General features: G+C 44.9%; 1 protein-coding gene across 2 annotated transcripts in view; it reads left to right on the top strand.

Annotated features, from left to right (window-relative positions):
• Nucleotides 1-13,644, top strand: part of LOC143782355 (cadherin-9-like) — a 343,076-nt gene that overhangs the window by 264,549 nt on the left and 64,883 nt on the right. For both annotated transcript variants that reach the window (XR_013216937.1, XM_077269717.1), the window contains exon 8: nt 3,832-3,968. Coding sequence is in view for 1 of the 2 variants with exons in the window: in XM_077269717.1 (XP_077125832.1) it covers nt 3,832-3,968 (137 nt within the window). In the remaining variant the exon portion in view is untranslated. The remainder of the gene's footprint in view (nt 1-3,831; nt 3,969-13,644) is intronic.

The following is a 13,644-nucleotide window of genomic DNA, read 5'->3' as shown; positions in this document are numbered from 1 at the left end:
ATCAGAGGCGGGTGAAGATGAGGTCCAGTGTGTGACCATCTTTGTGAGTGGCTGCAGAAGACCATTGAGTGAGGCCGAAGGAGGTAGTGAGAGATAGAAATTTAGTGGCAGCTGAGAGGGAAGTGTCAATGGGGATGTTGAAATCGCCCATGATGATAGTGGGGATGTCCGCAGAAAGGAAATGAAGTAGCCAGGTGGTGAAGTGGTCAAAGAAGGTGGTGGCTGGCCCTGGGGGGCGGTAAATGGCAGCCAGTTGGAGGTTGGAGGGGGAGTAGATGCGCACAGAGTGCACCTCAAAGGAAGGGAGGGTAACAGAGGGTGGCAGTGGGATTGGAGTGAAGGAGCAGTTATCTGACAGGAGAAAACCAACTCCTCCGCCATGTTTGCTGCTGGGGCGGGGTGTGTGAGAAAGGTGGAAGCCACCATAAGAGAGTGCAGCAGGGGAGGCTGTGTCAGAAGGGGTGAGCCAGGTTTCGGTGATGGCGAGAAAGGAGAGTTTGGTAGTAACAAAGAGATCATGGATGTAGGAAAGCTTGTTACAGACAGAGCGAGCGTTCCACAGAGCTCCTGTTAGTGGGACTGGGGAAGTGGGGGCTGGGCGAATGGGTATAAGGTTAGAGAGGTTACGGAAGTTTGTGACGGAGCGTGGATGGGAGGTAGAAATGACTGTGGGAATATGGTGAGGAGGACCAGGATTTGTAGAGATATCACCAGCAGTGAGAAGGAGCAGAGATAGTGTTAGCAGGTGGGAGCAGGAGAGGGCATGAGGGGGCTGCATGTGCTTTGAGACAGAGGATTGTATGTTGAGGAACAGTTCAGAGGAGGAGGTGAGATGGATGGGGAGGATTGAAGAGGAGATGAACAGTTCCTTACTTGGTGTGGGGATTGTTGGAGGTAGCAGAAAGTGAAAGATTATAGGGGTAAAAGTGAAAACAAACTGAAACATTGTTTGCAGTGACTGGCCAGTTACCTTCAGTTCCCTTCAGGTTCAATTCAGGTTTTAATTCTAATATAATCCACACTTTTAGGACACACTTCTAGGGATCACACTGCAGACTAAAGTCATTGCAGACTTTTGCTATGCAATATATGGAAAACTATGTGCGTTCAGGTGTGAAGCAGAGAGGAGTGGTCTCTGCTCATCTTGGCCAGAGAATTAAGAGTGGACCAGATGCATACAATCAAGCCTGAGTAAACAAGGTCATAAATATCACAGGGTAAGCTGGGGTTAGCTGAAAGGCATACCATGTGAAAGCAAGGAGCAGGGGGAAGTCTATGTGCAAAGCTGGGTGATGTGCTATGTGCACTTCATAGACAGACAGCAGGAGAGCTGGGTGGATGAACATACCATGTGAAAGCAAGGAGCAGGGGGAAGTCTATGTGCAAAGCTGGGTGATGTGCTATGTGCACTTCATAGACAGACATCAGGAGAGCTGGGTGGATGAACATACCTGTTGGAAGTATAGAGATGCTTGTTAGAGTGCGATGGTGGTAGGTAGCAGGGCACAGTCTGTATACATCTTTCAGGTTTTAATTCTAATGTATTCCACACTTTTAGAACACACTTCTAGAAATTACACTGCAGACTAAAGTCATGCAGACTTGTGCTATGCAATATATGGAAAACTAAGTGCGTTCAGGTGTGAAGCAGAGAGGAGTGGTCTCTGCTCATCTTGGTCAGAGAATCAAGGGTGGACCAGATGCATACAATCAAGCCTAAGTAAACAAGGTCATAAATATTACAGGGTAAGTTGGGGTTAGCTGAAAGGCATACCATGAGAATACTAGGAGCAGAGGAAAGTCTTTGTGCAAAGCTGGGTGATGTACTATGTGCACTTCATAGCAGGAGAGCTGGGTGGATGAACATACCATGAAAATGCTAGGAGCAGAGGAAAGTCTGTGTGCAAAGCTGGGTGCTGTACTATGTGCACTTCATCGCAGGAGAGCTGGGTGGATGAACATACCATGAAAATGCTAGGAGCAGAGGAAAGTCTGTGTGCAAAGCTGAGTGATGTACTATGTGCACTTCATAGCAGGAGAGCTGGGTGGATGAACATACCTGTTGGAAGAATAGAGATGCTTGTTAGAGTGCGATGGTGGTAGGTAGCAGGGCACAGTCTGTATACATCTTTCAGGTTTTAATTCTAATGTAATCCACACTTTTAGAACACACTTCTAGAAATCACACTGCAGACAAGTTATTCTCCATGAATTTTAATGTGTCTAATTATGATCTAGGCCTCTCCAGACTCAAGAGCATAAGAACCATAACATGTAAAAAAATGAATCAAAATCCCTACTTATCTCACTGCTCACCTCTCCAGTCCCCAACTGTCCATCATCGTCACATCTTTAGATTGGTAATGGAATAGAAATCACCAGCCTTTATTGATTCCAAAAAGGCAGCCAGCATACAACATTTTGTTGAATCCATGAGGAAGAGAATTACAAAAAAAAGTCTGCATTTTGTAAAATTTGAAAAGAATTCAATTCCTTTCAAATTTATATTAACATCTCTATTAGAGTTGAGCGAATATGTTTCGTACTCGGTCGCCGAATCTGAATTTGCCATATTCGTGCCATATGGATACACTATTTGTGCTGAATTTATGTTTGATGATCGGTTTCGAACATATTCGGTAATTTCTACTCCCATTGACTACACTGACGTTCGGCTGTGTTTGGCAAATATTTCAAAAACATTATTCGCAGCCAATCGTAATCGTAACTGAATTTTGAAAGATTTGCTCAGCTCTTATCTCTATGTGTATCCTTTCACATGACACCTCACTTTTATAGCAGCACTTGGCTGTTTTTTGCCATGTTCTAAGCATCCTAGACAGCTGTTTCTCTGTCAGTTAATGATTGATTATTAACCAGCATATGAAAATGATGATCATAGACACTTGTATAATATAACGTATTACCTATACACCTGAGTATAATCCTGCAAATTCTCTGACCCTGTGCAAAAATTCATAGAAAAGGTAATGCTGCTTGAAGTGAAATAGTGGTCACACCAAATATTGATATGACTTAGATTTATTTTATGTTCAGTCACTTTGAATTTTGTTAAAAGATAAAAAATAAACCATTGACACTTCTGTTTCTGAAAGCATTCTTACTTTGCAACATTTTTTCCATACTTCATTAAAACTTTTGTACAACACTGCACTTGTATTTAAATATACAAACATATACAGCTCTGGCAAAAATTAAGAAACCACCAAATCAAAACCCTGTCATGGGCAGCCCATTCTCCAGACCTGGACCTCATTGAAAACCTGTGGAATGTAATCAAGAGGATGATGGATAGTCACAAACCATCAAACAAAGAAGAACTGCTTACATTTTTGCGCCGAAAGCAGTGTGAAAGACTGGTGGAAAGCATGCCAAGACACATGAAAGCTGTGATTAAAAATCATGGTTATTCCACAAAATATTGATTTCTGAACTCTTCCTGAGTTAAAACATTAGTATTGTTGTTTCTAAATGATTATGAACTTGTTTTATTTCCATTATTTGAGGTCTGAAAGCACTGTTTTTTTAATTTTGACCATTTTTCTTTATCAGAAAAAAAATACAAAATTTATTGCTTGGAAATTCGGAGACATGTCAGAAGTTTATAGAATAAAAGAACAATTTACATTTTACTCAAAAATATTCCTATAAAGAGGAAAATCAGACAAACTGAACATTGTGGTCTCTTAATTATTGCCAGAGATGAATATGGCAGTACCTTATAAACAGCTAAGGATACCTAACATCTTTTCAGTCATTTATTAAATTGATTTTCTGTGTTAATGACATTATTTCTGTCTTTACTTGCAGGTATAGTATTGACCGTAACACTGACTTGGAAAGAACTTTTAATATATATTCAGAAAATGGTTCATTAACCTTAGCAAAAACTCTTGATCGTGAAATGACACCATGGCAAAATATCACATTAGTGGCTACTGAAACACGTGAGTTTGAATTTCAAAGTTTCAGGTTAAAAAAAAATTATATTAACACTTCAATATTGATGGTAGCTCATGTGATAATAGTGTTCTGAGCCTCTCAGCCTAGCCTCACTCCTAAGGCTATATACATATTAAGATTTTAGCCTCACACCAGTTGATTCTATCTATCCTTATGTATGAAGCCCTGAAAAACTGGATTTCGGCATATGCGCTGTTTAGGTTATTGATTCTAATGATGAAAATTAAGTCACTGTGGGATCACTGTGTGTTCTGCCAGACTTCATTTTTTTCTTTATACTGTACGTCTATATGATACAGACACTACATGGTTGAAAATGTCTTGAAGCCCACATCAAATTAACATATACGACGAAAAATAATGTTTGACAGTTCACATACTGACTATGTCTCTATCACTACAGTCAATGGCTCTTCAGCGCATACTTTCAAATTCCATTTTCCAGGGCTTCAGATGTAAGCCTCAATGGTGTCAGTCACATGAGGATAAAATGTGTTCGTAATTTCGTAATTACAAGAAAAGGAGCGCAATTGTATTAACATCCATGTTGATCCTGTTAGTAAAACGCATGCGCCACCTCCATAGCAACCACCCAGACCTTCACATGAGCGGCAATGGAACGCAAACACACGCGGCCGTCAAAGAGATGGCGCACGCACGATGCATCCCAGATACCAGCAATTGCGCTCCTTTTCTTGTAATTATGAACACATGATTAATGGCACATGGGTGTTTAACAGCGTGTTTATTGGCCATACTACACATAAATAGCCAGGACCCCCTCCCTAACGCATGCCTCCTGAGGAAGTCTTAATGAAACGTGCGTTGGGGCAGCGGGTGTCACGGGAAGCCTAGGTAGGCAAGAGCTAATAACCAGGGCCCCTGCGATCTCCCTCAACTCTGGGAAACCCTGACTGACCCTCTCCCAGATTTTACACTGATGGTGTGCATGTCTGGGCCTCCACCCTCACGCTGTCTCCTGTTTCAACCCTAGGCTGAAACCTTCACCCACCACACAGTGACGAGACCACACAACAAAACCCACAGTTAGTACAGACAAGGATAACAGAAAATATTCACCATGCCGCAGTCACACAGGAATACACTATAAGTGCACAGGGCAAAACAAATACAAATAAAGGAAGGAGAAAATACAACAAAGGGAAATACACCACCAGATACGATATGCCTTCTCCTAGACCACCACTCCAGACCGAGATAATCAAGCACAAGACAGAAGCTATAATCGGCGACGCCTGTTATGATCTGGTGGCCTAAGAGCAGCATGAGACGTACTCTGGAGAAGGTGGTACCTGTACTGACCGCAGACCCTGAACTTAACACCGCAACTAGAAGTAGCCATGGAATGTACCTAGCGCTCCCTGGACATCTCGACACAGCCAGAGGACTATTTACCCCTAGAGATAGAAAAGGGAAAACTACCTTGCCTCAGAGAAAATTCCCAAAGGATAGGCAGCCCCCCCACAAATATTGACTGTGAGAGGAGAGGGAAAAAACATACACAGACTGAAATCAGAATTTAGCAAAGGAGGCCACTTCTAGCTAAATAGAAAGGATAGGACAGAGTACTATGTGGTCAGTATTAAAACACTAGAAAATATCCACCACAGAAAATACAAAAACTCCACAGCTAACTAAAGATATGGAGGGTATATCTGCATCTCCAGAGATACCAGCTTGGCTAAACAAATCCTTATACAGACCAAGCTGGACAAGACAAAAAAAACATGGAAAAGAACTGAACAATAAGGCCACAGCATGTGGACAGCAAAAAATCAAGGCCAGAACTTATCCTTGTTGAAAAGAACTGCAAAGCAGGAGAGACCAGGCAGAGATGTGAATCCTCCAGGAACAATGGACAACTGGCACTGGCTAAAGAGTGAAGCAAGACTAAATAACCCAGTCAGATTTGCAGAAAGTGAACACACCTGATAAATGATGTGATTCAGAGACAGCAGCGCTACCACTTACAACCACCGGAGGGAGCCCAAGAGCAGAATTCACAACAGTACCCCCCCTTGAGGAGGGGTCACCGAACCCTCACCAGAGCCCCCAGGCCGATCCGGACGAGCCAAATGAAAGGCACGAACCAAATCATCAGCATGAACATCGGAGGCAACAACCCAAGAATTATCCTCCTGGCCATAACCCTTCCATTTGACAAGTGTCATGTTCTCAATGGCAAGAGAACATAGCATCAGCATATATAGGAACTAGCTCTTGGAAGATGGGAACTGAGCTGACCATGAACTAAACCTAACGCACAACTAGCAGTGGCCGGGTAGCATGCCTACGTTGATTCTAGATGCCCAGCACCAGCCGGAGGACTAAATAATGCTAGCAGAGGAAAATATTAGTCCTAGCTCACCTCTAGAGAAATACCCCGAAAGGAGACAGAGGCCCCCCACATGTATTGGCGGTGAATTAAGATGAAATAACAAACGTAGTATGAAAATAGGTTTAGCAAATTTGAGGTCCACTTACTACATAGCAGAAGACAGAAAGGACACTTTCATGGTCAGCTGAAAACCCTATCAAAATACCATCCAGGAATTACTTTAAAACTCTGGCATTAACTCATAACACCAGAGTGGCAATTCCTGTTCACAAGAGCTTTCCAGACACAGTAACGAAACTACAGCTGTGAACTGGAACAAAAATGCAAAAACAAACATGGACAAGAGTCCAACTTATCTAGTAGTTGTCTAGGAGCAGGAACAAGCACAGAGAGGCTTCTGATAACATTGTTGACCGGCAAGCAACTAACAGAGCAGCAAGGTTATATAGCGACTCCCACATCTTGATGGGAACAGGTGAACAGAGAAGATGAAAACACCAGTTCAATTCCACCAGTAGCCACCGGGGGAGCCCAGAATCCAAATTCACAACAGTACCCCCCCCTCAAGGAGGGGGCACCGAACCCTCACCAGAACCACCAGGGCGATCAGGATGGGCCCTATGAAAGGCACGAACCAGATCAGAGGCATGAACATCAGATGCATTCACCCAAGAATTATACTCCTGGCCGTATCCCTTCCACTTGACCAGATACTGGAGTCTCCGTCTGGAAACACGAGAGTCTAAGATTTTCTCCACAACGTACTCCAACTCACCCTCAACCAACACCGGAGCAGGAGGCTCAACGGAAGGCACAACCGGTACCTCATACCTGCGCAATAATGACCGATGAAAAACGTTATGAATAGAGAAGGATGCAGGGAGGTCCAAACGGAAGGAAACAGGGTTAAGAATCTCCAATATCTTATACGGGCCGATGAACCGAGGCTTAAACTTAGGAGAAGAGACCCTCATAGGGACAAAACGAGAAGACAACCACACCAAATCCCCAACACAAAGCCAAGGACCAACACGACGGTGGCGGTTGGCAAAAAGCTGAGTCTTCTCCTGGGACAACCCCAAATTGTCCACCACCTGCCCCCAGATCTGATGCAATCTCTCCACCACAGCATCCACTCCAGGACAATCCGAAGATTCCACCTGACCAGAGGAAAATCGAGGATGAAACCCCGAATTACAGAAAAACGGGGACACCAAAGTGGCAGAGCTGGCCCGATTATTGAGAGCGAACTCTGCCAATGGCAAAAAAGCAACCCAATCATCCTGGTCAGCAGACACAAAACACCTCAGATATGTCTCCAGGGTCTGATTAGTCCGCTCGGTCTGGCCATTCGTCTGAGGATGGAAAGCGGACGAAAAAGATAAATCTATGCCCATCCTAGCACAGAATGCCCGCCAAAATCTAGACACGAATTGGGTCCCTCTGTCAGAAATGATATTCTCAGGAATACCATGCAAACGAACAACATTTTGAAAAAACAGAGGAACCAACTCGGAAGAAGAAGGCAACTTGGGCAGAGGAACCAAATGGACCATCTTAGAGAAACGGTCACACACCACCCAGATGACAGACATCTTCTGAGAAACAGGCAGATCTGAAATAAAATCCATCGAGATGTGCGTCCAAGGCCTCTTAGGAATAGGCAAGGGCAACAATAATCCACTAGCCCGAGAGCAACAAGGCTTGGCCCGAGCACAAACGTCACAAGACTGCACAAAGCCTCGCACATCTCGTGACAGGGAAGGCCACCAGAAGGACCTTGCCACCAAATCCCTGGTACCAAAAATGCCAGGATGACCTGCCAACGCAGAAGAATGAACCTCAGAGATGACTCTACTGGTCCAATCATCAGGAACAAACAGTTTATCAGGTGGGCAACGATCCGGTCTATCCGCCTGAAACTCCTGCAAGGCCCGCCGCAGGTCTGGAGAAACGGCTGACAATACCACTCCATCCTTAAGGATACCTGTGGGCTCAGAGTTACCAGGCGAGTCAGGCTCAAAACTCCTAGAAAGGGCATCCGCCTTAACATTCTTAGAACCCGGTAGGTATGACACCACAAAATTAAACCGAGAGAAAAATAATGACCAGCGCGCCTGTCTAGGATTCAGGCGCCTGGCGGTCTCAAGATAAATCAAGTTTTTGTGGTCAGTCAATACCACCACCTGATGTCTGGCCCCCTCAAGCCAATGGCGCCACTCCTCAAAAGCCCACTTCATGGCCAAAAGCTCCCGATTCCCAACATCATAATTCCGCTCAGCGGGCGAAAATTTACGGGAAAAGAAGGCACAAGGCCTCATCACGGAGCAGTCAGAACTTTTCTGCGACAACACTGCCCCAGCTCCGATCTCAGAAGCGTCGACCTCAACCTGAAAAGGTAGAGCAACATCAGGCTGACGCAACACAGGGGCAGAGGAAAAACGGCGCTTAAGCTCCCGAAAGGCCTCCACAGCGTCAGGGGACCAATCAGCAACATCAGCACCCTTCTTAGTCAAATCGGTCAATGGCTTAGCAATATCCGAAAAACCAGCAATAAATCGACGATAAAAGTTAGCAAAGCCCAAAAATTTCTGAAGACTCTTAAGAGAAGAGGGCTGCGTCCAATCACAAATAGCTTGAACCTTGACAGGATCCATTTCAATGGAAGAGGGAGAAAAAATATATCCCAAAAAGGAAATCCTCTGTACCCCAAAAACACACTTAGAACCCTTCACACACAAAGAATTAGACCGCAAAACCTGGAAAACCCTCCTGACTTGCTGGACATGAGAGTCCCAGTCATCCGAAAAAATCAGAATATCATCCAGATACACAATCATAAATTTATCCAAATAATCGCGAACAATATCATGCATAAAGGACTGGAAAACTGACGGAGCATTTGAAAGACCAAAAGGCATCACTAAATACTCAAAGTGGCCCTCGGGCGTATTAAATGCGGTTTTCCACTCATCCCCCTGTCTGATTCGCACCAAATTATACGCCCCACGAAGGTCAATCTTAGAGAACCACTTGGCCCCCTTTATGCGAGCAAACAAATCAGTCAGCAACGGCAATGGGTATTGATATTTTACAGTGATTTTATTCAAAAGCCGATAATCGATACATGGTCTCAAAGAGCCGTCTTTTTTTGACACAAAGAAAAAACCGGCTCCTAAGGGAGATGACGATGGACGAATATGTCCCTTTTCCAAGGACTCCTTTATATATTCTCGCATAGCAGCATGTTCAGGCACAGACAGATTAAATAAACGACCCTTTGGGTATTTACTACCCGGGATTAAATCTATGGCACAATCGCACTCTCGGTGCGGAGGTAATGAACCAAGCTTGGATTCTTCAAAGACGTCACGATAGTCAGACAGGAACTCAGGAATTTCAGAGGGAATAGATGATGAAATGGAAACCACAGGTACATCCCCATGAGCCCCCTTACATCCCCAGCTCAACACAGACATAGCTCTCCAGTCGAGGACTGGGTTGTGAGATTGCAGCCAAGGCAATCCTAGCACCAAATCATCATGTAGATTATACAGCACCAGAAAGCGAATAATCTCCTGGTGATCCGGATTAATACGCATAGTTACTTGTGTCCAGTATTGTGGTTTATTATTAGCCAATGGGGTGGAGTCAATCCCCTTCAGAGGAATAAGAGTCTCCAAAGGCTCTAAATCATACCCACAGCGTTTGGCAAAGGACCAATCCATAAGACTCAAAGCGGCGCCAGAGTCGACATAGGCGTCCGTGGTAATAGATGACAAAGAGCAAAACAAGGTCACAGATAGAATAAACTTAGACGGTAAGGTGCAAATGGAAACAGATTTATCAAGCTTTTTAGTGCGCTTAGAGCATGCTGATATAACATGAGTAGAATCACCACAATAGAAACACAACCCATTTTTCCGTCTAAAATTCTGCCGCTCGCTTCGGGACAGAATTCTATCACACTGCATACTCTCTGGCGACTTCTCAGTGGACACCGCCAGATGGTGCACTGGTTTGCGCTCCCGCAAACGCCTATCGATCTGAATAGCCATTGTCATGGACTCATTCAGACCCGCAGGCACAGGGAACCCCACCATAACATCCTTAATGGCATCAGAGAGACCCTCTCTGAAAGTCGCCGCCAGGGCGCACTCATTCCACTGAGTAAGCACAGACCATTTACGGAATCTTTGACAGTAAATTTCCGCTTCATCTTGCCCCTGAGATAGGGACATCAAAGTTTTTTCTGCCTGAAGCTCCAAATGAGGTTCGTCATAAAGCAACCCCAAGGCCAGAAAAAACGCATCCACATTGAGCAACGCAGGATCCCCTGGTGTCAATGAAAAAGCCCAGTCTTGAGGGTCGCCCCGGAGCAAGGAAATCACAATCCTGACCTGCTGTGCAGGGTCTCCGGCAGAGCGAAATTTCAGGGACAAAAATAATTTGCAATTATTTCGAAAATTCTGAAACCCAGATCTATTCCCCGAGAAAAATTCCGGCCAAGGAATTCTCGGCTCAGATACAGGTGCATGACAAACAAAGTCTTGCAAATTTTGTACCTTCGTGGCGAGATTATTCAAACCTGCAGTTACACTCTGAAGATCCATTACAAACAGGTGGACACAGAGCCATTCAAGGGTTAAGAGGAGGTAAGAAGCTGCTAGACAGCAATTAAGGGCTAGGCAGCAAAACTCTGAGGGGGAAAAAAAAAAAAAAATTCCCTTAAACACTTCTTTTTCTCCTGCTTCAGCCCAAACAATTAACACTTTGTGGGCCGGTCAAACTGTCATGTTCTCAATGGCAAGAGAACATAGCATCAGCATATATAGGAACTAGCTCTTGGAAGATGGGAACTGAGCTGACCATGAACTAAACCTAACGCACAACTAGCAGTGGCCGGGTAGCATGCCTACGTTGATTCTAGATGCCCAGCACCAGCCGGAGGACTAAATAATGCTAGCAGAGGAAAATATTAGTCCTAGCTCACCTCTAGAGAAATACCCCGAAAGGAGACAGAGGCCCCCCACATGTATTGGCGGTGAATTAAGATGAAATAACAAACGTAGTATGAAAATAGGTTTAGCAAATTTGAGGTCCACTTACTACATAGCAGAAGACAGAAAGGACACTTTCATGGTCAGCTGAAAACCCTATCAAAATACCATCCATGAATTACTTTAAAACTCTGGCATTAACTCATAACACCAGAGTGGCAATTCCTGTTCACAAGAGCTTTCCAGACACAGTAACGAAACTACAGCTGTGAACTGGAACAAAAATGCAAAAACAAACATGGACAAGAGTCCAACTTATCTAGTAGTTGTCTAGGAGCAGGAACAAGCACAGAGAGGCTTCTGATAACATTGTTGACCGGCAAGCAACTAACAGAGCAGCAAGGTTATATAGCGACTCCCACATCTTGATGGGAACAGGTGAACAGAGAAGATGAAAACACCAGTTCAATTCCACCAGTAGCCACCGGGGGAGCCCAGAATCCAAATTCACAACAGACAAGATACTGAAGCTTCCGCCTCGAAAAACGAGAATCCGAAATCTTCTCAACCACATACTCCAACTCCCCATAAATCAACACCGGGGCAGGAGGATCAACAGAGGGAACAACGGGCACCACATATTTCCGCAACAAAGATCTATGAAAAACATTATGGATGGAAAAAGAGGCTGGAAGGGCCAAACGAAAAGACACTGGATTGATAATCTCAGAAATCCTATAAGGGCCAATAAACCGAGGCTTAAACTTAGGGGAAGAAACCTTCATAGGGACATGACGGGAAGACAACCAGACCAAATCCCCAACCCGAAGCCGGGAACCAACACACCAACCACTTACAACCACCGGAGGGAGCCCAAGAGCAGAATTCACAACAGACGCCCAATGTTCAGAAAAACTATTTAAAGGCAGTGGGCGTGACCCAGCTTCCAATCCGAGCTCTAGCTAAATTAACCACAGGACCAGCTTGACAAAATCTAGCCGACGCCACTGAGCGCATAGTGGACAAAAGCGGAATTACCGCTGTCTGTCGAACGCCCTAGTATGAACAGCGTCCGACATGACAGCGGGGATGGTTTGCCACAGGCAAATTGCCTGCTCATAGTGGTAAGATATGCTGCATTCTCTTTAATGTTTGGGCTATATATCTTAGCGGTTTATTCTGGAGTATATGGTATGCATTTGCACTTTATACTTATCCCATTCCAAGATTGCTGCTAGATTAAGTCTGTAATCATTCAATATTGCCCGTGTGATATACTTGGCATTTTGCTATTCTAAGCTCTCATTGATCAACAGTGATTAGTGTTGAGCATTCCGATACCGCAAGTATCGGGTATCGGCCGATACTTGCGGGTATCGGAATTCCGATACCGAGATCCGATACTTTTGTGGTATCGGGTATCGGTATCGAAACAACATTAATGTGTAAAATAAAGAATTAAAATAAAAAATATTGCTATACTCACCTCTCCGACGCAGCCTGGACCTCACCGAGGGAACCGGCAGCGTTCTTTGCTTAAAATGCGCGCTTTTCCTTCCTTCCGTGACGTCACGGCTTCTGATTGGTCGCGTGTCGCCCATGTGGCCACGACGCGACCATTCACAGCAAGCCGTGACGTAATTTTCAGGTCCTTCTAGGCATTCAGTATTTTAAAATTACGTTCCGGCTTTGTGATTGGTCGCGTCGCGGTCACATGGGCGACGCGACCAATCACAAGCCGTGGCGTCACGGGAGGCAGGAACGCACGCATTTTTAAAATTACGTCGTGGCTTGTGATTGGTTGCGTGCCTCCCATGTGACCGCGACGCGACCAATCACAGCAAGCCGTGACGTAATTTCAGGTCCTGAATGCAGAAATAGGCATTCAGGACCTGAAATTACGTCACGGCTTGCTGTGATTGGTCGCGTCGCGGTCACATGGGCGGCACACAACCAATCACAAGCCGTGACGTAATTTTAAAAATGCGCGCGTTTCCTGCCTCCCGTGACGTCACGGCTTGTGATTGGTCGCGTCACCCATGTGACCGCGACGCGACCAATCACAAAGCCGGAACGTAATTTTAAAATACTGAATGCCTAGAAGGACCTGAAAATTACGTCACGGCTTGCTGTGATTGGTCGCGTCGCGGCCACATGGGTGGCACGCGACCAATCACAAGCCGTGACGTCACGGAAGGAAGGAAAAGCGCGCATTTTAAGCAAAGAACGCTGCCGGTTCCCTCGGTGAGGTCCAGGCTGCGTCGGAGAGGTGAGTATAGCAATATTTTTTATTTTAATTCT

This window comes from Ranitomeya variabilis, chromosome 6, assembly GCF_051348905.1.
Source record: "Ranitomeya variabilis isolate aRanVar5 chromosome 6, aRanVar5.hap1, whole genome shotgun sequence".
Lineage (NCBI taxonomy): Eukaryota > Metazoa > Chordata > Amphibia > Anura > Dendrobatidae > Ranitomeya > Ranitomeya variabilis.
Note: the sequence above shows the minus strand (reverse complement) of the source record. Positions and strands in the feature narration are given on the sequence as shown.